Source organism: Rattus norvegicus, chromosome 7 (assembly GCF_036323735.1).
Source record: "Rattus norvegicus strain BN/NHsdMcwi chromosome 7, GRCr8, whole genome shotgun sequence".
Classification (NCBI taxonomy): Eukaryota; Metazoa; Chordata; class Mammalia; order Rodentia; family Muridae; genus Rattus; species Rattus norvegicus.
In genome coordinates this window covers 22,964,033-22,990,365 of record NC_086025.1, presented here as the reverse complement: position 1 = coordinate 22,990,365, position 26,333 = coordinate 22,964,033, and the positions used below count along the sequence as shown (strand labels likewise).

The window sequence follows — 26,333 nt, the reverse complement described above, 5'->3', positions numbered from 1 at the left end:
AGAAGAGGGCATCGGATCCCATTACAGATGGTTGTAAGCCACCATGTGGTTGCTGGGAATTGAACTCAGGACCTCTGGAAAAGCAGTCAGTGCTCTTAACCGCTGAGCCATCTCTCCAGCCCTTAAATTTTTTTAAAATATTTTTCAAAAAGGCATGGTGGCACACACCTTTAATTCCAGAACTAGGGAAGCAGGGGTAGGGAGATCTCAGTAAGCTGGAGGCCAGTCTGGTCTGCGTAGCAAATTCCTGGACAACCAAGAGACTGCTGTGGATTTGAATAGGCATGGCCCCCATAGACTCCAGTGTTGGAATACTTGACCCAGGGGAGTGGCACTATTAAGTGTGTGGACTTACTGGAGTAGGTGCGGCCTTGTTGGAGGAAGTGTGTCACTGGGCTTTGAGGTGTCAGATGTTCCAGCCAGGATCACTCTCTCACTCTCTTCCTGCTGGCTGCCGATCAGATGTAGAACTCTCTACAACACATGCATAACTCCTGTGTGTCCCAGTGCTTCCTGCCATGATGAAGGACTAAACCTCTGTAAGCCTAAATGTTTCCTTATAAGAGTCGCCATGGTTACAGTGTCTCCTCACAGCTACAGAAACCCTAAGACAGTAAGTAGATAAAACTAAGTTGCAGAACAACTGAGAAGCAGTCTCTGACTTCCACACGGGTACACACCCAAACAGACACACGCGTTTTAACATACAAATTAGAATGCATTAGAATACTTCCAATTGGCCTTGAGCATGGAGTGAGCCTCCTGCCTCATCCTCTCAACTGCTGGGCTTGTAAGAATGTACCACATCCACTGTTCTGGATACTTTTGTATACTTGTTTCCTTTGGTGAAGTATCTGTTCAAATCTCTTGCACATTTTTTTTTTTTTAAGATTTAATTTCGGGGTTGGGGATTTGGCTCAGCGGTAGAGCGCTTGCCTAGGAAGCGCAAGGCCCTGGGTTCGGTCCCAGCTCCGAAAAAAAAGAACCAAAAAAAAAAAAAAAAACAAAACAAAACAAAAAGATTTAATTTCATGGGGTTGGGGATTTAGCTCAGTGGTAGAGTGCTTGCCTAGGAAGCGCAAGGCCCTGGGTTTGGTCCCCAGCTCCGAAAAAAAAAAAAAAAAAGAAAAAAGAAAAAAAAACATTTAATTTCATGCATTTGAGTGTTCCGCCTACATGTATGTACCATGTGCATGCCTGTGCACTCACAGGTCAGTAGAGGGTGAACACTCTGGAACTGGAGTTACAGGTGGCTGTGAACCCATGTGGGTGCTGGGAACTGAACCCCCAGTCCTTTGCAAGAACAACACGTGCTAAACCAATGCTCCAACTCAACCTGCCTGTTTTTTTCCGTTTTCAAGTGTGAAATGTCCTTTATTTTGGATACAAGCTTTTATCAGATATCAAATCTCTCTTTCCAATCTGTGCACTTACTGTCTTTTCCTTAGTAGCATAACGAGCTTTAAAATTTAAATAAATTCCAAATTTATTGCCCCCACACACCTTTTTGAGACAAGGTCTCTGTCTTAGTTATGGTTTGTATTGCTTTGAAGAGACACTAAATGTTTCCTTATAAAGGAAAACATGTAAGGGGCTGGCTTCCAGTTTCAGAGGTTCATTACAGTCAGGATGGCATGGCAGTAGGCAGGCGGACATGCTTCTAGAGAAGGAGCCAAGAGTTCTACACCTCGATCCAACTGCACCAAGAGATTGTGTATCTCACTGAGTTTTAGCTTCCGCTTGGAAGACCTCTGAGCCCACCCCCAAAGGGACACACTTCCTCCAACAAGGCCACACCTCCTAACAGTGCCACTCCCTGTGGGTCCAACATTCAAATCATGGTCCCAGTAGAGATCATGCTTATTCGAGCCACCATTCTCTGTCGTCCAGGCTGACCTCCAATTGACAGAGGCCCTGTCTCTGCCTCCCTAGTACTGGGTGTTGCATTTCAGACCCTGGGAGTGAAGACCTGAGGTGCATACTTTACATGGGTGTTCCTGCATTCTTCAGTCCGTACATGGCATACCTGCCTGGAACTTTCCAGTCAGGGGCTGGGCTGCCCTTCCCCCAGAGGCTCTTTGCTATATAACCTAGACATTTTGGTTTTTTCTCTTCTTCCCCCTTTTCCTTCTTTCTACAGGAATATTTCTTTCTCTTCCCCCTCTCCTCTCCTTCCCCATAGCAACTTCCTTTGCCTCCTTCTGTGGGGCCAGTGAATTCGCCAGGAGAGCAGCATCCCAATAAACGTGCAGTTATATATGTTTTAATCTGGCTTAAATCGGCTCATTTCACTGGTGGAGAAATAAATTATCACTGTGACTAAAGGTGTGTGCCCCCATTGCCCAGCCTTTTTGAAAAATAATTTAAAATTTTTTGAGTTACATGCATGTGGGGACATGCAGGTCCATGCGTGTGAGCACTGGTGCCCACAGGATCCAGAATTTTGGAGCCAGTGATGGTTGTGAGCTAAGTGAGTGTTGCCAACTTCCTTCTAGTCTTCTGCAAGAGCCCTACCCACTCTTGAAAGCAGAGCCATTTCTCCGGCCCCACAGCTCTTTCTTTTCTAAGCTTGGTTTTTACTATTGTATGCGCATTTTACTTTATGTACATATGTGGGTTTGCCTGCAGGTTTGTCTGTGCATGTCTAGTGTCCCAGGAAGTGAGACAAGGGTGTCATATTCCCCATGGAGCTGGAGTTAGAGACAGTTGTGAGCCACCACGTGGGTGCTGGGAATGGAAGTGGCCAGGTCCTCTGGAAGAGTAGGTAGTGCTCTTCACGGAGGAGCCGTCTCTCCAGCTGCCAATATGCTTTTCTTTAAAATATCCTAGGAGGAAGAAAAAATGGCGCCCAGAGCTGTGGCCATCTCTGAGCTCTGGGGGGGGGGGTGGTGGTAAGGGGGGGGCACTGATCGTTGTAAATTAACCCAGGACTCTTGTGGAACAAACAGGGTGAATCTAATCCAGTCTTCAAGAGACTACCAGTCTCTTCATCTTGCATGGAGTAAAAATGTTCTGGGTTAGTCAGAACCAGTGAAGAGAGACATGGTTGGGTAACTAGTCAGTTTCTCAAGGACTGAATGCAGGCCGTTTCCTGAAGTGTCCCCCACTTACCTTACATTCTGGTCACGCCCTCCCCATCTCCTCAGAGTACACTCACTGAACAACTCACTCCATCGTGGGACATCAAGCCACAACAGGACTAATCACATCCTCTCCCACTGAGGCCCAACCAGGCAGTCCCCCTCCAATTGTTCAGGGGACTCACATGAAGACCAAGCCTCAATCTGCTGCAAATGTGTACAGGGCCCAGGTCCAGCTCCTGACTGCTCTTTGGTTGGTGGTTCAGTCTCTGTGAGCCACCATGGGTCCAGGTTAGTTGACTCCGTAGGTCTTTTCATAGTGTCCTTGGCTACTCTGGCTTGCTCATTTCTTTTTTTTTTTTTTTTTTTTTCTTTTTTTCGGAGCTGGGGACCGAACCCAGGGCCTTGCGCTTGCTAGGCAAGCGCTCTACCACTGAGCTAAATCCCTAATCCCTGGCTTGCTCATTTCTATCCCTCACTTTCCCACAGGACTCCCAAACACTGCTGAGCCATCTCTCCAAACCCCTAAAAGTGCTTTTTATTGTTATGCAAAAGGCACTTTTAGCAAGTCAACTTCTACACACCAAAACTTCTTATAGGATCTAGGGGCTGTGAAGGAACCATTACCTAAGATTCACAGACACAGGAAACTTCCTGGTTTGCCAGGTACGTCTCAAGACCACGTAATGCACAGCCTGAGAACCCTTCAAAGGAACAACCCATCAAATCTCAGATAACAACCACTGACCCTTTACAAAAGGCTATCTCAAAGCCTAGGTGCCATGATGCTGGAATTCATGAAGATGGCCAGACACTCTCAGACAACTCTTCTGGCCGAACACCCAGGACAGACATTATGAAGAAATAAAACAAAAGCTCTTAGAACCTCTGAAAGCCAAGGATGGTGGCACTTGCTTTGTAACCCCAGTCAGTACTTGGGAATGAAGCAGGAGACTGGCCTGAGGTTGAGGCCAGCCTGGATTCCAGGTGCAAAGTTCTAAGCCAGTCAGGGGTACACAGTATAATTATCTCAACAACCAAAAGAGCCTCTGGGAAGTCGAAGTGAGATGGGTGTGTAAGACTCTGAAGCAGAGACCCATCTCGCATCTAGCATCATGGACTTTAAAGGTTGGTGTTTGTCCATCTCCAAAGCAGAGAACAGTTTATGTAAATCTTCATAGTCTACAAAGAGCCTCCTTTTATAGATTAGTGAACTGAGGCCCAAGCGGTAATGGCCTCCAATCTTAGGTTTTCCAATTAAGCATCACAGGAACCGACGAGAAAGGCAATTTTCTTCTTCTTTTTTTTTTTTTTTTTTTTTTTTCCCGGAGCTGGGGACCGAACCCAGGGCCTTGCGCTTGCTAGGCAAGTGCTCTACCACTGAGCTAAATCCCCAACCCCAAGGCAATTTTTTGTTGCTTTGTTTAAGGCACAGTTTTTATTATCACTTGAGTTTTTCGCCACAGTTTCTCTGTGTAGTCTTGGTTGTCCTGGAACTCGCTCTACAAACAAGCCAACCTCACTTAGTTCTGCCTGCCTCTGTCTCCCAAATGCTGGGATGCCCAACCAAGACAAGTTTTGTTTACTTTAATCTTAATTAATCTTACTTCTCAATCATGGCCCGCCCTTCCCTCCCCCCTCCAAGTCCCATCCTCACAAATCCTGCCCCCTTGGGTACTACCCTTGGCTTAAGTTTCAGCAGGTCTAGGCACATCGTTTCCGACCTACTTAATCCCCCTCCTCCAGTCCGCGCTGGATCCACTGGTAAGGAACAGAGAGACCTAGACAGCCCTGTTTCTCTTGTTAGACTCACACGAACACCAAGCTGCACATTTGTTACAAATGTGTAGAGTCCAGGTCCAGCTCGTGCAGGCTCCCTGATTGGTAGCCCAGGCTCTGAGAGCCCCAAGACCAGTAGCTTTTAATCCACCCAAAACGTAGGGTGAAAAGACATGAATTTGCTACCAAGCATAACCGTCCACCTACACATCCCAAAGGCGGTCACCCTTAACCCAGACCCACAAGGAAATTTAGAGCCCACAAAAGCTGACGTCAGCCGTGCGCTCCCCATCCTCTTCGAAACCCACGTTTCCCGAAAGGCTAAGCGGCGGTCGGGGTGCCCCAAAAAGGAGACGCCATTGGCTTGGCCAGTGTCATGTGACAGCGAGGCCACCGGCCTCCGGAGGGAGGGGGACGGAAGTGCACTGTGGACTCGCCGCGGTGATGTAGCAGCGTGGGAGGGGCCGAGGCCAGCGCCATCCGTCCACCGGCCGCCCGGATCCTGTGGTGAGTCCGCAGGCCGATCGGCAGAGCGGGCGCCCGCGGGCTGGGCAGGAGTAGCCGCACTCTCAGCGGCGCCGCCATGGACGCGGAGGCCGCGCGCAGGTAACGCGGGCTCTCGCGGCTGGGGTCGGCCAGGGCCGCGGCCGGCACAAAGGCCGGCCTGCGCGTGCGCGGTGGAGACCTCACCGCTCCCCTTTCCCCCCGCGATCCGCGCAGGTCCTCAGCCTCGGGTACCCGCGAGCTTTAAAAGGTGGTGTGTGCGCGGCCGCAGCCTCCGCCCGCAGTTCTTCATTCTCCATCACGGTGGGCTCTAGAGGCCGAGCGGGTGCCCTGTGAATGTGCTTGCAGCGGCGTCCTCTGCATCCTCGCAGGGTAGATGCTATTGCTGTCGAGTGTGTATAACACGCCAAGAAGGCAATTTAGAGATTGTACCTTCGTCTTTAATTTGGAGTCGGTCTTTAAAACTGTCCCTTAGGGTGCGGGGGGGATATCAGAGCAGACCTGCCAAAGTATAGGTTTGGAGATGTAGACTCGTCACAGAAAACTAAATAAGAAAAACAAGACGGCAAGGTCTTCGCAGGTAAACGGAATACTGATTTAGGTAATAGGCCTGGCGAAGAATTAGCTCGCCTGTTGAGTGGCGAATGGACATTGAATTTAGGCAAGTGATTCTGTCTTCACATCCCCCTTCCCTCCCTCCCCTATTCGACGGCTGTATTATTATACATCTTTTCGTAGATTGACGGGGGTTAATGGCCGTCCATGGGGGTGAAGTGAAAGCCAGGTTTACCACTTACAGATTCAAGGGCACACTGCACAAGGGTCTCTACTCACAGGACAGGTAATCTACCTCCAGCTCTGTTCAACAGTTTACCAACTGCAGGGAGCCAGTGAGAGTGGCGAATGCCCCGGCCCAGCTTTCAGAAGGGTTTGTAGAACTGATAGATTGAATCGGAGTCTACATAAATAAATGCTGAGTGGATTAATGAAGCATGAACAAAAAGAGGCACGGTCTCACATGTAGGTGCAGGGGCGGGGGTGGGGGGGGACGACCAAGACTGAGTAAGGCATATGAGCAGTGTTCATATAAGTTTGTTTCCAGAAAGAAACTGTTGGAGTTCATGTTGATGCTGTACCTGGAGTACTTGGTGTGCGTGCGTGCGTGCGTGCGTGCGTGCGTGCGTGCGTGCGTGCGTGCGTGCGTGCGTGCGTGCGTGCGTGCGTGCGTGCGTGTGTGTGTGTGTGTGTGTGTGTGTGGTTTCTCTTTGACTCTCTCCCCCAAGACCAAATAAGCTTAATTTTGTGTGTGTGGGGGGAGGGGGTCTTGATGTCATACTGTTAAAATGAATCTAGATAATTATTATTTGGGAGGGTGTGGTTGGTGGATTGAGCCCCAGGCCTCCAGTGTGCTAAGCAAGCACCTTACCACTGAGTCACATCCCCAGCCATCTTCTTACTCTGTATTTTGAAAGGGGTTGCCTTGGCTACCCTTGGATTCACTCTGTAGCTCAAGTGGACCTTAAATTCATGCCTCAGTCTCCCAGATGACTGAGATTAACGGGCCTTTCCCACCAGGCCTGGCATGAACTGGATATTCAGATTAGTCCTAAAGTCTTTGTGCACTCTGCGTGCAGGAGCTAACGCACTGGTAAGTGTGCATTCTCCGTGTGGCACCCCTTGCAGCAGATGTGTTTGTGGTGTTCCTTCACGGTCCACATTACTAGCTTCCTGGAGCTCTGTGTGTTGTAGTAAATACTATTTGGGGGTTTCCTAACCCACCATAGATCATTTAATTCCCAAATATAAGACACCATACCTTCAGATGTTATAATAAGCTTAAAACCACTAGAACTGGTCAGATATCAAGCCTCTATGCTATTTTGTCTGGTTCCCTGACAATAACCGAGATATGACTTGCCATGTTTTGTTCAAGCTGTTCCTGCTGCATCAGACCAGCCCTCATGGCCATGTGCCCCTGTCACTCCATCGGGACTTCCTTCTTCTCTCTCTGCTGGTCCCTCCTGAGACCCAAGCCCAGGAACCTTCGCTCAGTCCCCTCTTCTGAGACCAGGCTGTAGGCATCTTTATTAACCAATCAGGGTTAGCAGGGTAGGGGTAGGGGGCAAGGTTTACATAACAAAGCTGGTATATGTGACGATCTTCTTATCCCTGAGAAACTCCTTCAGGAGGGCATCCAGATATTGGGCACCAGTATTTGGCATTTGAATACTGTCTTACGGTTCCTATTCCTGCCTGCATAAAACATGGCCAAGAAGCAAGCTGAGGAGGAAAGGGTTTATTCAGCTTACACTTCCACATTGCTGTTCATGACCAAAGGAAGTCAGGACTGGAACTCACACAGGGCAGGAACTTGGAGGTAGGAGCTGATGCAGAGGCCATGGAGGGGTGCTGCTTACTGGCTCACCTCCCCTGACTTGCATTCTTATAGAACCCAGGACTACCAGCCCAGGGATGGCACCGCCCACCATGGGCGGGGCCCTCCTACCCTTTATCACTAATTGAGAAAATACCTTACAGCTGGGTCTCATGGAGGCATTTCCTCAAGGGAGGCTCCTTTCTCTGTGATAACTCCAGTTTGTGTCAAGTTGACACAAAACCAGCCAGTACAAATACATAGCAATACCAGACCAACCTCCTGTAGACGCTCATTAAGCCCTGGTCACTGTTTTGTGGGTATTCAGTATGATATATACTTGTTCAAGTGAGATGAGCAAAGGTATTTTGAAAATGGCCTCCTAGACCCTTAGAACAATGTAAAATAACTTAAAGAAGTTTCTTACTCTTTATAGAGAAATCCTTAAAAGATTTAAAACAGCAGGTCAGAACCGTATTAGCTAGACTTTGTTTTGTTTTGTTTTAGCTTTGGACAGTCTTGCTATGTTGTCTCAAGCAAGCTTCCAACTCATCCTCCTCCTTCCTCTGCTTCTGCGCCAGGATGACAAGCATGCAGTGTGGCGACTTTCCACAGACCTTAGTCGGCTGTGTGTGTGTTGAGAGGAACCAGTTCTGGAAACGGGAGGTCGGTACTAGTCGGTAGGATGGGTCTGGGAGAGAAGCCTGCACAGGAAAGAGGCAGTGTGGATCCGGTGAGACCGACAGATACTGGAAGGAAAGAGAATGGGGCACTTCCGGTAGCTTAGGAGCCATTACGTCTCACAGAGATGAGGGGCCTGTGGAGTTTATCACTGTCCTGGAATCACCTAGGAGACATACTTCCGGACCTGCCCCTAGGGTGTTTCCAGAGAAGTTTACCTGAGGAGACCTGCCCTGAATGTGGTGGCACTTTCAGGCGTCAGTAGTCTGCCCTCCTGCCCTCTTGCAGACTTCTGCTCAGTAAAGCTGAGCATTGCACTGCACTGCCCAGGACAGTGTCAGGATGAGTCAGAGCGAAGTAAGCACGTGTAATTATTTATTATTTTCCTCTAACGTTCTTCTTCGTGTGTGTGTGTGTGTGTGTGTGTGTGTGTGTGTCGCGTGCGCGCGTGCGCCCACGTGCCACAGCATGAGTATGAAGGTCAAAAAAAATTTTTTTTTTTTTTGGTTCTTTTTTTCGGAGCTGGGGACCGAACCCAGGGCCTTGTGCTTCCTAGGTAAGCGCTCTACCACTGAGCTAAATCCCCAGCCCCCAAAATTTTTTTTCTTATGGTTGCAGATCAGGCTCAGGTCACCAGGCTTGGTGGCAAGCACCTTTACCTGATGGGCCATGTCCCTGGCCCAGGCATAGAGGTGGTGGGGGTGGGGGACGACATGACAAGCTTAGTTTAAAAGAATAGTACACACCTAACACATACAGCTTCTCAAGAGGGAAGTCCACAGGTGTTTCTGGGTCTTTCTCAAGGGAATATAGTTTGCAGCAAGGTTTAAAGACTTAGATGAAAAAAGAGACATCTGTCCAATTGCTGTGCGGAGACATCACACCAGCTCGGATGAAGGGAAGTGTTTAATTAAGAGCTGTGCTCACAGTTTCAGAGTCCATTAGCATCTCGGTGGGGAGCAGACAGCTGTAGTCCTGGAACAATAGCTGAGAGCTTTACATCCTGATCTGAGGATATCAGGGAGTTGAGGGCCCCCCCCCAGTGGGCTTTGACACCTCAGAGCCCAACCCCAGTGACACACTTACTCCTACCAGGCCACCTCCTAATCCTTCCCAAACCCGTCATCAACTAAGAATTAAACACGCAGATGTTTGAGCCTGTGGAGACCATTCTCATTCACACCCACCACTGGTCTGTTTTCCTCTTGAAGGATTCCCCTTGTCAGTAAAATCACAGTGATCATATCAGGTGTGTTGTTTAGAATTAGGGACAGGAGAGCCGTTAAACTCAGGGTCACAGTCAACAAGACCTGATTAAACTTACTTTGTTGGGTTTTTTTTGTTTGTTTGTTTTAAGATTTTATTTTATACATATGAGTACACTTTCACTGTCTTCAGACACACCAGAAGAGGGCATCAGATCCCATTACAGATGGTTGTGAGTCATCATGTGGTTGCTGGGAATTGAACTCAGTGACCTTTGGAAGAGCAGTCGGTGCTCCTAACCACTGAGCCATCTCTCCAGCCCCTAGTTTGTAGATTTTAGTTTTCTTACTTGTATGTCTTTAGAAATATGGGCAGTCTGTAGGGACTTGTGACTTTATGAGTTGTGTTAACATTTCTATCTCTCAACCAGACTCTGGAATAAAAGACTTCCCCTTCTGCTGTCCTGTGATTTCCCTGTTTATCCTTCTCTGGGCTGGGATGGAGACTCCAAAAAGGGGGAAGGAAAGAGCCTACTTAGCACCGCATTCCCCTCTCTGTGCCTCCTGGTCGGCAGACAGACCAAGTGGCCCACACTGCCTAGCCTTCCCTAGCACAGTGGGCTGTATTCTGAACCAAGTGTGGGAATAAACTAGTCTATTAAGTTGCTTTCCTTCTTCCAGGTGTTGCCATACGAACCAGGAAAGGAACGAGCGTAGGGCCTGCTCAGATCTCAGCAGATTTACTGCTGCTTAGTCTAGGGGCTGCTAAACCTAGTTCCACGTTATCACAGCGAGGGAGGGGAGCTGGGAACGGGGTATGACTCAGCTCTCCTTGTTGCTGCCCCTCTCCTGGAGACTTAGCTTTCAGGAACACTGCAGAATTCTAGCCCAGGAAGGCAGGAGTGAGCGCCTGCATGGAACATATTTTTTAAAATCCTTTGAGCAGGGGGCTGGAAAGATGGTTCAACAGTCAAGAGCACCCTGTTCTTGCAGAGGGTATGAGCTCGCCATCACCCACAGGTTTGCTCACAACCGTCTGTAACTCCAGTATGGGCTCCGACTTCCTCCTCTGGCCTCCACAGATAGTACATGCATGTCATGCACATACACGCACGCAGACAAGCGTAGGTACAAGCAAGTTTATGTCACTTGTAGATTTAACTAGTATTCAATAACAAAATTAGGTTGTCCAGAATTCTGGTCTAATAGTATTCACGTTTATGAAGGCTTCTGTGTACATGTATGGCTTACGTAAAGTAAGTGAAGTGTTTGCTGTGTTACCTATGTGGAAACTTGGGCATATGACTGTCTTCCTAGCACAGGGTAGGCAGAGACAGGAGGGTCTCCATGGTTTGTTAGCCAGTGGGTCTATCCTGTCCTGGAGCTTCAGGTTCAGTGAGAGACCCTGTCTAATGACGAGGAAGAGACCTGAGTGTGACCTGTGACCTCTGACCTCTGTGTGCACCCACATAAGAGATGTTAAATTCCACCTTCCTGTTGGGTGTTAGGAAGCTGTGATGCTAACTTTAATCCTTATGGCCAGGTATGATCATACATGCTTATACATGCATTATTCCTAACACTTGGGAAATAGAAGCTGGAGGAGCAGGAGTTCAAGGTCACCTTGAACTATGTAGAGACAAGACCAGCTTGGACTAGATGAAACCTTGTCTCATTCAACAACAAATCCCTGTGCAAAATATTTTAAATAGACTTTTTCTATATTTTCTCATAATACCAATGAACTTTGAGTGGCTGCATAGTATTTTCTCTTGTTGTAAGATACTTTATCGAGCCATTATATAATCTGAGAGGTGTATTTAAAGAAATATAATTTTGGGAGTGGAGAGAAGGCTTAGCAGTTACAAAGGGCCTGCCTGGGTTTGATTCCTGGCACCCATGTGGAGGCTCACAGCGATCCCTAAGTCCAGGTGCAGAGGCCCTGGGCCCCCTTCTGACCGCCATAGGCACTTCGTGTGCATACTGCACGTATATGCAGACAACACTCTTCGACATAAAATTACCCTTTCGAATTACTATTCATTTGGAGTGTTGTTTGTTTTAAAGAAATAAACCTTTAAAAGAAGAGTTAATATTCTTCCTCACTGGTGCCTGACCCTCTCTCCAGCAACCCTTCTTGAAGCCAAAGTGCCTATCTGCTGGAATTGGGCTCCTGTTGTCTGTGAGCGTGCAGCGCCCTAAGTTAGCCTCTCGCAGTCTGTTCTCCTGTGTCCCCTGTGTGACCTGTGCTGAGGACTTGACGCTGATTGAGGAGTTGGAGAGGAAACTCCAGGCAGTACTCACAGGAGCCTGTCTGATAGCTCAGGGCTCAGAGCAGGGGCAGAGAAGCCATGATAAACATACGGAGTATTTCTTGTCCGTTTCATCATGTGTGCTCGTGGGCAGAAAGTCTCAAGGCACATGTGGCTGTTAGTGTAGTGTTCTTGAATGGGCCAAGCCAGGGGAAGGCACCTCTCTCCAGGGAATGAACAGTCTAAGAGAGCAGAGTTGACACAGTGAGGTAGTGTGGGAAATCTGTTGTGTACCATTTAAGGTTATCTGGGATGTTCTAAGTTTATGTAAACTTTGTTTTTGTCTGTTTTGTTTTCTCAAGATACTGTTTCTCTGTGTAGTTCTGGCTATCCTGGAACTTGCTCTGTAGACCAGGCTGGCCGGAACTCAGATTTCACCTGCCTGAGTGCTGGGATTAAAGGGTGTCCCAACACTGGCCAGCAGTCTGTTCCCTCTTGACTTGGCCTTTTTACTGAGACAAATCTTACTACTGAAGGGGCTTGTTTGACCTTTGCTTTCTTACTTATGTGTGTTTGAGTGTACAGGAGAGTGAGTGGGCGCACCATGCATGTAAAAGTTCACACAGAGTCCAGAAGAGGATTTGGGGCTTGTTTCTGTTGCTTGCTTGCTCTCTGTGTTATGAGTCAGGATCTCTCTGTAACTGGGCTGGAATTACCGGTGTGCATCACCATGCCAGCAAGGCCTGTGTTCCTTGCTTTTTTAGAGACAGAGGACTGCCATTTACTGAACTACCTCAGAAGTTAGGAATATTAAAATTTCTTACACAAAAAGTAAAATGTATGATAAGATAATCTTGAGATAATTTACAGTAGAATATTTCAGTATTATTTTTAGAAAAACAGAATGGGCAGACCCAGCCTCATTTCCCATTTGCATGTTCTTGTTTCTAAAGGCTTATCTGCTTATGTATTTTAGCCTGTATGTATCAGTGTTTTGCAGCATGTGTGTGTGTAGTCTGTGCTTGTGGTTGGTAACTGCTGAGGTCTGAAGAAGGTATCTCATCTTCCGGAACTGCTGTTAGGAATGGCTGCCAGCGGCCATGCCAGTGGTGGGAACTCAACCCACATCATCTTGAAGAGCAGCTTGTTTTGTTACCTGCTAAGCCATCGCTTCAGCTCCCATCCTCATTCCATTTCCAACGTCCCTGGAACCTCTCGCCACGCCTAACTCAGTCACTCCAGCATGTCTGGTACATTTGGTCCTGTGTGCTTTCTTTCCACCTTCCAGGCCTCTTTGTTGTGCTTCACGGGTGAGCAGGTCTGGCTTATCATTGAGCCAAGGCCATAAGAAAAAGATTCCTCAGAAGCACTTGGATTTTCACTACAGTGCGCTCTGTAAATGAAGAGAAAACTAAATAGATTTCTGTCATAAGAATCTCCAATTGTAAAAAAAAAAAAAAAAAAAAAAAAAGAATCTCCAATTGTCACGCAGCGTCAGGATAATCCAGCTCCTTAGGGAGAATTTCATAGCGTGCTGTGCTTTTAATGGAGTTTAAATCATGCTCAAAAGAGAGGCTAGAGAATTTTGCTTGTTTCACAGGTTGAACAGATATTTACAAAATAATCCATTTCTACTTTCTACAAAGTAGTAAGCAATAACTAAAACAAAGGACTAACAATAACCAAAAAGCCAGATCAAATGAATATCATTTTAAAAAAAAAATCACACAGAGAAGCCAAAAGAACAACTAAGTTATACTGTTTGAAGGGGGGAAATTTTGCGCCAAGACGTGGAGTGGTGCTATATGCTGTATTTATGATTTTTAATTCACATGGATTGATAGTCCTCCAAGCCTATCAACTGGAAAACTCCTGTGATCTCATTTCAGAAGAAGTGCGGGCAAGTGTTGGTGGCATATCTGGCCTCTGAACAGTAAAAGTTAACGCAAGTGTGTGTCTGTGCGTGTGTGTGCGTGTGTGTGTGTACATGTGCGCGCGCTTGGTAAAGTCAGGAAAGTATTTCATGGAATAGCCCTTCCGTCTCTCCTATTACCTAAATGATGACTACGATTTGCCTGTGAACTATTTGGAGTCTGACGATTCTTTACTCATTGAACTCACCCTTGGGCAGCTTGTACTGCGGCAGCATGACTTGGTCCTGTTTGTTCTTTCAGCTACTCTCTGGAGCAAGTTCAAGCTCTGTATTCATTTCCATTCCAACAAATGATGGCGGAGGCTCCGAACATGGCAGACGTGGCCGGACAGCAGATGCCTGCAGAAGCTCCTGCCCAGGATCCTGTGCCAGGTATAGTCCTTACTTACACGGTCACTCACCCTCCATACCTCCGCCTCCAGCAGAGCAGTGAGTGAACTCAGGTGCTGCAGAGGGCACAGAACGGGTGACCAGACACCTCACAGCGTTGGCATTTCACTTGGTCCAGGCGCTCAGAGGCTGCAGAGCAGTAGCGGGAGCTCCAGAAGTCGAGGCAGAATGTCATCCTATGAACAACAAAGGAGGGGCTGTGCCAGTTAAGAAGCAGTTGAGGCATGGCCACCAAACCCCTGCGTGATGATGAACCGTTGGGTTCTGGAGTAGAGGACATGGTGGAAATGGGAGCAGATGAGGCAGGCAGGCCTTCATGGACCCTCAGGAGTGCACACCACTGCTCCCAAAGCAGTAGGGAGCCAAGGAGTGACTCGGGTGAATGGGCATTTAAAGGTCAGTCTGCAGGGTTAAGAGCAGACTGATGGGGTTGGGGATTTAGTTCAGCGGTAGAGCGCTTGCCTAGCGAGCGCAAGGCCCTGGGTTCGGTCCCCAGCCCCGGAAAAAAAAGAAAAAAAAAAAAGAGCAGACTGATGGGAGGCACAGTCGGTCAGAGATTATTTACGTAAGTGGGAAGATTGAGGAGCACTGGAGTGCATGGAGAAAGAGTTGGGAAGCACCCAGGAGGTGCGGTTTGTTGGCTATAGTTGCTGTGTTTCACGTAGATGCTGAGTGAGAAAGACTGAAAAGTTCCGGTTGTATCTCTTAGGTTATTATGATGAACTTGATGCTGACTAACATTTTTTAGTAACTTTTTTTTAAAAGGTGTATTCTGTTAATTTTTTATGAGTATGGGTGTTTTACTTACAAGTCTCTGAACCACTTGGCTGTCTGAGAACAGAAGGTGGTGTGGCACCCCTTGGAACTAGAGTTACTGAAGGCTGTGAGCTGCCAAGTGGGTGCCATCTCTCCAGCCCCGAGAAAGGGGTTTTGTGCACCGTTCTGAAGGTTCAGAGGTTCAGATGGTCTCACCATTTGCTCAGTTCTGAGAAAGGTCTCAGGGCAGATGGTCCCACAGTGGCAGGGGCTCGTGTGAGAGAGTCACATCACCAGACAGGAAGCCACTGAGACAGGGAGTGACGCTGCCTTCTAAGGGCATTCCCCCAGGTAACACCTCTTTACATCTCCCAGCAAAGCTACCGTGGGACTAAGCATCACACACCAGAACCTTTGGTGGGCAGACGCAAGCACTGTCCAAAGCAGGCATACGTTTCTGACATGCAGTTGGTTGCACGGTGTGCCTGCCACACTGAGGTAAAGAACTGGAAGCGCGGCCATGTTGATTGAGGATGTGTTGGGTAGCAGTAGCAGCGTTTACGTGAGGACTGTGCTCACAGTTGCCTTGTAATTCCAGGGCCACACCTAACTTAATGGCTGGGGCTCTCTCCTGCCCCACTTCTCCTGTGTTTGCAGACACTGAGAAGTAGGGGTCTCCAGCTGCTAGCCTATGGTGGTAGAGCCCTGGTAAGGAGAGACTGAAGCAACCTTCCAGGCTTGGTTGGGAAAATTCATAGTAGAATGGGGCCAGAGGAAATAGGAAGGCATTCAAAGTGTCAAAGATGAAGGAACCCAGGCTTCTTGTTGAATAACTGAGTCTGTTTCTCAGTCAAGAGTGCCTCAGGAGACATTACGATTGTCAGGAGACACACTGGACTGTCAGGACTAGCATTTGCTGGGTAGAAATGGTAGGCAATGTTAGACACACTCTGTAGTGTACGGAGTAGGTCTCAGCACATAATGTTCAGCTGTAGTGCGTTCAGTCAGTACGTGGGGTCCTGAGGACACAGCTCTGCTCTAACCTTTGAGCAGCGCTGCCTTCAGAGGGCTTGTCTGCTGCACCTTTGAGTCACTCTGGAGGTGTGTGGAGCAGTCTATGCCTCATGACCCCTAAAACAAGCCAGAAGCCACCGGTGTGTCCACTAGTGGGAAGTGAGTTAAAAATTCTTCCCTTTGAGGACAGGATCTTAGTATATCGATCAGGGTGACCTTCGTTTCTTGAAATTCTTTATCTGCCTCCTGAATACTTGTATTAAAGATGTGGGCCACCCTGTCTGGCCTTGTGCAAAAATGTGTTTACTTAACGATTTATGTACTTAGAGTAACTATAAAGTGGTATAGATCCCAGGGAAACCAAGAACCCAACTGATTGTGTAGAGTCTGGGACTATCAGAGGTGCCTAGGGAAGCTGCAGGGGAGATAGAAATTCAAGGACAGGCTTGGGATCCAGGAACGTGGGTGTTCATAGGGTGGCTGCTGTGGGATCGCCTGCAGTGTCTATGTTTTCTACGCCCACCTTCTGGGAATCACTGTTTCAGAGGCTCCAAAGAGAAGGAAAAGGAAAACCAGGGCAGCAGAGGCCCAGGACCCAGTGGAGCCCAAAAAGCCTGCTGCCTCAAAGAAATCTGGCAAGTCCACAAAATCAAAAGAAAAGCAAGAGAAAATCACAGACACCTTTAAAGTGAAAAGGAAAGTGGACCGGTTCAACGGTGTCTCTGAAGCTGAGCTTCTGACCAAGACTCTCCCTGACATTTTGACCTTCAATCTGGATATTGTAATTGTAAGAATGTTTGCCCTTGTTTGACAATACATAACACCAGAGGGTTAACTTTACTCAACAATGGTCCTTACAAATAGCATTCTTCTAAAAAGAAGGGTTTTGTTTGTTTTGCGGTTTTTCTGAACAGACAGGGTTTCTCTATAGCCTTGACTGTCCTGAAACTCACTTTGTAGACCAGGCGAGCCTCAAACTGCCTCTACTTCTCTAGACTGGGATTAAAGGCTGCACCACTAGTGCCTGGCTCTTTTCTTTTCCTTTCTTCCTTCCTTTCTTTCTTTCAAAGATTTTTATTTATGTGAGCACACTGTCGCTGTCCTCAGACACAGCAGAAGAGGGCATCAGATCTCATAGATCTCAACCGATGGTTGTGAGCCACCATGTGGTTGCTAGGATTTGAACTCAGGACGTCTGGAAGCGCAGTTAGTGCTCTTAACCGCTGGGCCACCTCTCCAGCCCTCCCTCCTTTTTTTTTTTTTTTTTTTTCCCACTAGAGAACTTTTTTTTTTTTTTTAAGGAAACAACACAAAAATCAGTGTCGTGTGTAATGTGGGGGTGTGGCGGTAACAGAACAGCCTGCTGTTTATATGAATTTTGCTTATGAAACAGTGGAATATTTGTCTTGGTTTTCAAGCCCCATTTTAAATATAAACGTGTTTAATTGCTTTGTTTTCTAGATTGGCATCAACCCAGGATTAATGGCCGCTTACAAAGGGCATCATTACCCTGGGCCCGGAAATCACTTCTGTGAGTGTCTCCACTTTCAGTCACTTCCGAGGGACATATTTTATTAGTGGGATTGATGGGCTGGCTTTACAGTGACAAGGATGGTGGTGCTGCTTGTTTTCCTGAGTGTGTGCACCTGAAGGTCAAGGATCGGGTGTGACTGCCACTGCACTTTTGTACTATCGGAGAGTAGAGGGCCTGAAAGAGCACTTCCGGGAGGTCTTGTGGAGCGGAGGGGGTGTGGGGGATGGGTGGAGGCAGGACTCTGAGCGTGCTAAGTATTTGTTCTACAACTGGGCTAGCCTCTGTACTTGCTCTTTGCTCAAATGATTTTAAGATTTTATTTACTCATTATTGTTTTTTCTTTGGGGGGGCGAGGGGTGTTCTGAGACAGAGTCTTTCTATGTAGTCCTGGCTACTCGGAAACTCCTATGTAGACCAGGCTGGCTTGAACTTACAGATACCTTCCTGCCTTTGCCTCCCAAGTGCTGGGCTTAAAGGTATGCACCTGGCCTTGATCCTTGATTGTTTTTGAGTGACTGTAACTGTGACTGTGACTGTGACTGTGTGTGTGTGTGTGTGTGTGTGTGTGTGTGTGTGTGTGTGTGTACTCCATAGATATAGTACCAATAACACTTTGCTGTGACAGTGTAGGCAAAAGTGTTGATGTTCCCAGATTTTTATCAGTGTTATTTTCTTGGAGACATAAAAAGTGTTGATTATGGAGCTCAGAGGTTGAGAGCATTGACCGCTCTTCCAGCGCACCCAGGTTTGACTCAGCGCCTACATGGGGGCTCACAACCATCTGTAGCTACAGTCCAAGAGGACCTGGCTCTTTCGGTACCAACCCCATACATGGTGCACCGCACCCTAGACAAAACAGCCTGTCCTGGTTGGTTTTGTTTTTTATTTTTTGTCTGTGTGACACAGCTCAGAGTACTTCAGCTTGAGAGAAGCTCAACTGAGAAAATGCTGTCACCATATTGGGAAGGTTTAGCTCACTGGGTGCTCACAGCCCTGGGCAGGTGGCCCTGAGTTGTATAAGAAAGCAGGCTGAGCAAGCCAATAAGGAGCATCCTCCATGGCCTCTGCGTCACTTCCTGCCTCCAGGTTCCTGTCTTGAGTTCCTGCTCTGGCTTCTTTCAGGTGATGGAGTATGACCTGAGAGATGTAAGTTGAAATAAACCTGTTTGTCCCCAAATCGAGTTTAGTCGTGGTTTGTCCCCGCCCCCCCCCGCCCCCCCCGAGCTGGGGACCGAACCCAGGGCCTTGCGCTTCCTAGGCAAGCGCTCTACCACTGAGCTAAATCCCCAACCCCTAGTCGTGGTTTTTATCACAGCAATAGAAACCTTAACTAAGACACACCCATAGACAGAATAGCTGTAAACGTTTCTTAAAAGAAGTTCATTGACGGCTGGGTCTCGATCGGTTATGTATAAAATGCTTTGTCTGAGGCATTCTCTAAAGACAGTTTCTGTAGAAGGAGAGAGCAGCAGAGGCTCCTTCTTTGATAGTGAGCTTTAGAACAGGCTTTCTTACTGCGTTGCTGTGTACATGCAAGGTGTCCTACACCCCCTTTACCACTGCCTACTGTAGAGTCCTCACACGCACTGCTTGTCTGAGCGCGAGGCTCCAGATGTGTAGGACGGTAATGGTGGACTTTGAACCTAGCAACGTCTCATCCCCATCGCTTTAAAATCCCGAGAAAGTATGCCTTAGTTTCCTCCACCCTCAAGAGGTTTGTCCGTGGGGCAGTCTAAGGGCAAAGTGGTGACACTGTCAATTATTAGGTGAGGACACAGTCTGAAGCTGTGTGTGCAAAGAAAGTGATAGTTTCTTGTAGGAAAGTTACGATTATTAAAATCAGAAATTAGCTGTTGTTGTTCAATATAGTGTTTGACATAGGTTACTAATTTTTGGCGTATTTTAAGTCCTTTATTTCCCTTCAGTTTTAGCAACATCAGTTGTTCCTCGGAGGTAACAGAGCTCTCTTTTCACAGGGAAGTGTCTGTTCATGTCTGGGTTGAGCGAGGTGCAGCTGAATCACATGGATGACCACACCTTACCTGGAAAATACGGCATCGGATTCACCAACATGGTGGAACGGACAACGCCAGGCAGCAAGGATCTGTCTAGGTAGCTATGGAACTTGAGTTTTACGATGCTATGGGCCTCACGCCTACTAAGGAATATTGTATGGAGCTGATCCAAACCAGGATCCAAAAGTGCTCTTGTCACATGTTGACATGTGACTGCTCTGTTTATGTTCCTCATGGCTTCTCAATTCAATTCCAGTAAAGAATTCCGGGAAGGAGGGCGTATCCTAGTGCAGAAACTACAGAAATATCAGCCACGAATAGCGGTGTTTAATGGAAAATGTAAGAATTACTTTTACATTTTTCATCTTTTCTCTATGCTAACGGCAAGGGCAGTGTTAAATATGTTTGTGTTTGTTTTAGGTATTTATGAGATTTTCAGTAAAGAAGTTTTTGGAGTAAAGGTTAAGAACTTGGAATTTGGGCTTCAACCGCACAAGATCCCAGACACAGAAACTGTAAGTCTCTGGCTGTCCTTCCCGTCTCCTCAGACATTGTCATCTTTGCCATAAGAGAATCCACCTGGGGGCTGGGGATTTAGCTCAGTGGTAGAGCGCTTACCTAGGAAGTGCAAGGCCCTGGGTTCGGTCCCCAGCTCCGAAAAAAAGAACCAAAAAAAAAGAAAAAAAAAAAAAAAGAGAATCCACCTGTTTTGTTAACCGGCTTTAAGACTTTCCGATGCAGTTAGAGTTTTATTTAAAAAGTATTCATCAGCTAAATGTCAGCGGAACTGCCACATACTGCACAAATTCAGAAATACATATGTGTATAATGTATGCATCGGTGTCCTCATTGGTAAAATTAACCACTTCATTTGTATAAGTTACAAATGTAAAATTAACCCCAGCTTAATTTTAGAGCTGAACATGCTAGACAAACAGCCAGCCAGCCTGTTCCGAACTGTCACACAGTCAGAGGTGTCATGGGGCCGCCCAGAAGCTTTCTTACTTGCCCCCCTTCCACCTCTGTGTGCATGCGTGTGTGTGTGTGTGTGTGTGTGTGTGTGAGTGATTGACCCTAGGGTTCCGTCACATGTGAGGCAGGTTGCGCACTTGCTGGCCCAGCTGTCTTTCTTATAAAACCTGCGCTCTGGGCCTGGGCCTGGAGAGATGCCTTTGTGCTTACAGCACTGGCTGTTCTTCCAGAGGAACTAACTTCAATTCCCAGCTCTCACATGGCAGTCACTGTCTGTCTGTGACTCTAGTTCCAAGGGTTCTGGGACCCTCACACTGATATTCGTCCACGCAAAACACCAGTGCACATACAAATACATAAATCTTTAAAGATGAGTTCGTCAGACTAAGGACGGCAGTACTTCCCGTCGGCTGGGCTCTCCCATGTTAGCGGTTGTGGAGATGGCTCGTGGGGCCAGCAGGATGGTTCAGTGGGTTAAGACATTTTCTGCCAAGCCGGACAACCGGAGTTCAATCCCTGGACCCATAGTGTGGAAGGAGAGAACTGACTCCTACAAGTTATCCTCTGACTTCCACTGGTACACATACCAATGCCCGGTCCCCAAAACTAACTAAGTAACTAACCAACTAACTAACTAAAGAAGGTGCCTCACACCCGTCTTCCACAGTGCATTCTACGAGGCTGTCGATGTTGCTGGTGATTGGCTGGAAGTGAAAAGAGTTTACTTTCTTTTTATTCTCTTAATTTGTGGGTGGGAGACGGAGAAGGAGAGGCAGGCAGGGGTCTCACTGTGTGCAATCGACAGGGCTGTCCTCAAGTCTACAGAGATCCATCTGCCTCTGCCTCTGAGTGCTAGGATTGAAGGTGTGTGCCGTCACCCCCAACCAGTCCACTCTAGATCATTTTAATTGAAGAGTATCTTGAATGTGCTATTATAAAATGTGCTAACACCCACACATTTCCATTAGTCACGAGTTTCTCAGGCTGGAGAGGTGGCTCTTCCCGAGGTCCAGAGTTCAGTTTCCACCAATCACTCATGGCTCACAGCCATCTGTAGTGGGATCTTGTGCCCTCTTCTGGCTTGTAGGCATACATGCAGGCAAAATGATGTGTACACATATTAAATAAATAAATCTTTAAAAAAAAAAAAAACAGGAGTTTCTAAGAATTCTGTAATCAAAGCAAAATAATTATAATATATGATGAGGAAATCTCAAAGCAAAATAATTGTAATATATGAAAGGCAAACCAACATAAAAATTGCCGTAAATATAATAGTTTATTTCCTCATTTATGTGTAGAGAACAAAAAAATGGGTTCTGCTCTTTAAGGATAGTTTGTCACCAATCAACATGATAAATGCAAGTGTCTTTCCCTCCACCATTCACTTCTAGTATTTCATCCAATCCCTAGGAACATTTCTAAATTAATTACGCACACGGTTTTGTCCATAGTTTGTGATAAAAGAACTCAAAGCAAGCTACACTTGGAGATCTTCAAATGCAGCTTCTTTGGTTGATTTACATATCAAGCTGTTAAGCCAAATGAAGTTCAGTTTTCCTCAGCACGGTAGACGTGCATCCAGGCAGATGTTAACGTCTCTGAAACTTGTTGGTCCCAGCTCTGCTACGTCATGCCGTCCTCCAGTGCCCGGTGCGCTCAGTTCCCTCGGGCGCAGGACAAAGTCCATTACTACATTAAGCTGAAGGACTTGCGAGACCAGCTGAAGGGCATCGAGCGCAGCACGGACGTTCAGGAGGTGCAGTACACGTTCGACCTGCAGCTCGCACAAGGTTTGCTACCGTCCCTCCCTCACCAGCTTCCTCTGGTAGCGGGTTTTAGTGTCTGTTCACGGGTCCATATACCGCGGTTTTCCCAGTATTCTGAGTCCAAGGAGCATCTCTCTGTGTAAAATGGAGTGCAGTGGGTTTTTCCGGTTTTTACAGCCTAATTTCCTGTGTGCAACAAAGAATTTTAAGGACGATAGCAAATGGGGTTCGAGAGATGCCTCAGTGGTCGGGAGCACTTGTTGCTCTTGCAGAAGACCAGGGTTTGGGTCCCAGAACCCACTTCAGGCAGTTCACACATACCTGTAATTCCAGTTCCAGGAATTGGGCACCCGAATGAATATAAATTCATGCACCTCACAGACACTACAGATAAAAAATAACAAATCTTAAAAAGAAAAACAGCCGCAAATTATATGACTCAGCTGCATTTGCGTAGAAAATTTTTATACAGCATTGATTTCAATCCCCTTTTCCCCTCCCCACAGAGGACGCAAAGAGGACGGCTGTTAAGGAAGAAAAGTATGACCCAGGCTATGAGGCAGCGTATGGCGGTGCCTGTGGTGAAAACCCGTGTAATGGGGAACCTTGTGGCTTTGCTTCAAATGGGCTAAGTATGTTTCCCTCCAGACTCGTCCTTGCGGAGGGAGGACTGGGGGTGGTGGGGATGCTAGAGAGAGGGAGATTGCTCAAGATTTAGAATGCTACTGTGAAAATGTAACCAAGTGATTAAAGCTTCTCACACATGATCTTAGTCGGCTTGGAAACCAAGCGGTTTGCCTTTCCCTCCTTGAGTGGCAAACGATGGTTTGTGGGCCCTCCATCTGAAAATCTAGTAATAACTCATCATTGGTTTTTAAAGCTCACTCAGTATTTTAGTAGTTCTTTCATGCACTTTTAAAATCTCCTAATTAGATCAATTTAAACTGGACAATGAACTAAGATTTTTTTTTCCTTCCCAGCAGCCAACAGTGCGGAGCTGGGAGGAGAATCAGCTCCGAGCGACGTTCCAAACGGGCAGTGGATGGCGCAGTCGTTTGCAGAGCAGATCCCTTCTTTCAATAATTGTGGCACAGGAGAGCAGGAAGCAGGAAGCCATGCAGGAAGCCATGCTTAGCGAAGATGCCTCAGCTCTGGCTCAGCGCTGCAGTTTTAGTGCAGTTGTCAGGACACAGAGCCTCAGTTTGCTAACTGAGGAGTTTTAGTATTAATAGTACTTTACGCTAGTGGTGTAACTATATATGGAGCAGTTATATGGTATGAATAATCTGTGTAGTTTGGAAACCAAAAGTAGGGTGTTTTGTACTTGAGTTTTGTATTTGAATTGCCCATCATTCCAGCTTTTTATATACTATATTTCATGTATGAAGAAACTGGTTTTCTTCGAGGAGTCACTTCAATCTGTGATTTTAGAAAAGCAACAGTCTGAATATTTAAAGTTGATTCTTCACTGTGCATACCTATCTATGCCCTCATCCCTTTAGATGCCTCAGAAAGGCATGCTAGTAAGAGTCGACTCGGTAAAAATGCAGCTGTCAGTCTCCAGGTTTGAAGCTGACTAACCCTCCGTGGAATCAAAGCTGGGGCTGAACCAGAACCCCCTTACTCTCCCAGAGGTGTGTGTGGCAGATGGTTGGTAAGAGAAGAACGGTGTGGCCATACTTGGTGGGGATTTTGAGCCCTGCTGTTGACCTCTGCCTCTTGTGTGTTCGCCCCTCAGAGGCAGACACTTCTGCTGAGCTGGTAGGCTCCTGAGAACACAGTAGGACTTGTACAGCCTGCCACGCGTCTGTTTTACTGAATCCCTGTCAGTGTTCCTCACTGTTCTGATTTTAACCTTGACATGGAAAGTGATAAGAAACGAACTTTCCAGTGAGCAATGCGAGGGCGCAGGTGCTTAATAGTCCTGTTCCAACTGGTGCTATGTACGTGGGATGTCCTGATACAGGACGTTTCTTGCTAGGTAAAGCTAATCATTGATGAATGATTTAAAAATTATTGTCACTGCTATTGATTACTGTGGACTAAGTGAGCCTCATGAAAAAGTTGATTGGAATTTGTGCCTTTGTGGTTGCTAATGCATTTTCCACAGGGCTACAGACAGCCCACCAGGGCTGGTGGATATTAACCGTGGGTATTCAGAAATGCCTGGTGCATCCACGCCTGACCACTCTCGAGTTCTCTGACTTGATGGTACTCCTGGAGCTCGCTGGTTTTTCAATATGAAATGTCCACGAGGGTTTTGTATTTCACAGAGGCTATGTAGCCTGTTCTATGAATAATGAGAGAAGCAGTTTCTTGGTAGAAATTTTTAACATGCCTTTAGCTGTGGCAATGATGGACTTTCCTTTTCCTTCTGTCTGGGTCAGGCTGTGTACAAGTCATGTGATTTGAAAGGGGCACTGCACTGCTGTTTACATGGGCATTTCATGCGGGTGCTTTGAAGTGCCTTGCATCAGGGATTAGAATCAATTGAATTATTTTTTTTCATGGGACTGTAAAGCATGTAGTATTGCCTTGGTATGTAACTATTGTAGCTTTACCATGGAGAAATACCTTTAAATTATGACTGGAGAGTGGGTGCGTGGACCCTCTGAGTACTGTCCTGGTGCTTTTCCTTGAACATGGTGAGTAGTGAGTGCTGTGCACCCTGTACTGACAGGGTGGGATTTGTTTTCATTAAATAATACTGAGATTTTAAACATGCGAAAGTCTGATCATTTTCACAGTGAACATTAAGAATGGCTGTACTTAACAATATACAGACTTTTCTCAGCAAGATTTAAGGGTCTTCTTCCCCGCTGTGAACCTGAGGACAGTTTACTGTCTGTTACATTTATCATGTAGAGTAATACATGAGGGAAGTCACAAAAGCTTGAATCGTTTATTTTTACAGATACTACTTTTTTTTTGAAATTATAGTTTTATAAAAGACAAAACTGGTGACCTGTTTAAAAAAAGAAAAAAACCTGCAGGCAGGCACGGTGGCCCGGGTCTTCAATTCCAGTACTCAGGATACAGTCATGCAGATCTTTGTGAGTTTGAAATCAATATAGTGAGTTCCAAGTTATAAAGGGATATAGAGAGAAACCCTACCTTTGTGTCTTTTTGCTTTTGAGACAGGGTTTCTCTGTGTGTAGCCCTGGCTGTCCTGGAACTCACTGTGGAGAGTAGGCTGTCCTCGAACTCACAGAGATCTGCCTACCTCTCTCTGCCGCTTGAGTGCTGGGATTAAAGGCATCTGCTGCTGCCACCCGGCTAACTTGTTTATTAAAACATGCATGGACGTTTTGCCTGCAATATATCTGTACATCCTGTGTGCCCAGGGCCTGCGGAGGCCACAAGAGAATGTCCGATCCCCTGGAACTGTATTTACAAAGGACTGTGAACTGCCATGTGGGTACTGGGAATCAAACCTGGGTCCTCTGGAAGAGCAGCCACACTCTTATTAAACACTCTCCAGCCGGGGAGACCCCATCTTAAACAAAGTCAAAACAAAAGAACAGCTCCAAAACTATCTAAGAAATTAAGAGATTTTGAAAGTTTTCAGATACAGTTTTCATTCAGGCCGAGACCTAGGATGCATAGTGAGATCCTGTCTCAAACCACAGAGAAGAATGAGTGGGGGCTGCTCCTAAGTCTCATCTGAACTTCAGGAGGTTAAGTCTGTGTGTGAGGGCCATGGTTCTAATTGTACACAGTAGTTTTGTTTCTTACACTGTAGGTCATGTATATCAGAAGCGTTGCTCGTAAAGAACGGTGTTGCAGGGTACAAAGGCCGTTCCATTTGTATCCAGGGAGTATTCTGATGAGAGTCTCTCATCTCTTGTGATTCAGTCTAAAGATCCCTGCAGGATCAGGAACAAACCAGCTCTCCCATAAGTCATTGTGGACGCTAGGAAAGTCCCAGGGTTTGTGTCGTCCGTTCCAGTGGAGCAGTTTAGCCTCCTGCAGAAAGTGCTCCGAATATCTTGCATCAGGGTTCCAGCCTTCAGCGCGTGCGGAGGGGAGGAAATAACAGGCTCGTTAGTGAACACGACTTTATATGAAACCTACA

At 46.8% G+C, this 26,333-nt stretch overlaps 2 protein-coding genes across 10 annotated transcripts in view; one reads left to right on the top strand and one right to left on the bottom strand.

The window, feature by feature from the left end:
- The first annotated feature begins 54 nt into the window (after positions 1-54).
- Tdg (thymine-DNA glycosylase) lies at positions 55-24,978 on the top strand. Of its 4 annotated transcripts, none has more exons than XM_039078241.2 (10): positions 55-5,465; positions 14,050-14,180; positions 16,514-16,755; positions 17,430-17,499; positions 19,479-19,614; positions 19,774-19,856; positions 19,938-20,032; positions 22,111-22,282; positions 22,765-22,890; positions 23,242-24,978. In XM_039078241.2, the coding sequence occupies exons 1-10, from the start codon at positions 5,443-5,445 to the stop codon at positions 23,391-23,393; spliced, it is 1,230 nt and encodes a 409-aa protein (XP_038934169.1). In that variant the 5' UTR covers positions 55-5,442; the 3' UTR covers positions 23,394-24,978. The 4 variants fall into 4 exon arrangements, with proteins under 4 accessions (XP_038934169.1, NP_446181.2, NP_001375432.1 ...); NM_053729.2 differs by having other exon boundaries at positions 5,266-5,366; positions 23,239-24,978; NM_001388503.1 differs by having other exon boundaries at positions 5,266-5,465; positions 23,239-24,978.
- Glt8d2 (glycosyltransferase 8 domain containing 2) overlaps positions 21,750-26,333 on the bottom strand; it is a 51,562-nt gene continuing 46,978 nt past the window's right edge. For 2 of the 6 annotated variants that reach the window (XM_008765297.4, XM_063264593.1), the window contains exon 10: positions 21,750-26,265. In XM_008765297.4, the coding sequence (XP_008763519.1) occupies positions 26,096-26,265 (170 nt within the window). In that variant the 3' untranslated portion in view covers positions 21,750-26,095. The remainder of the gene's footprint in view (positions 26,266-26,333) is intronic. The other 4 variants (XM_039080500.2, XM_008765296.4, XM_008765298.4 and 1 more) reach the window with 3 other exon arrangements.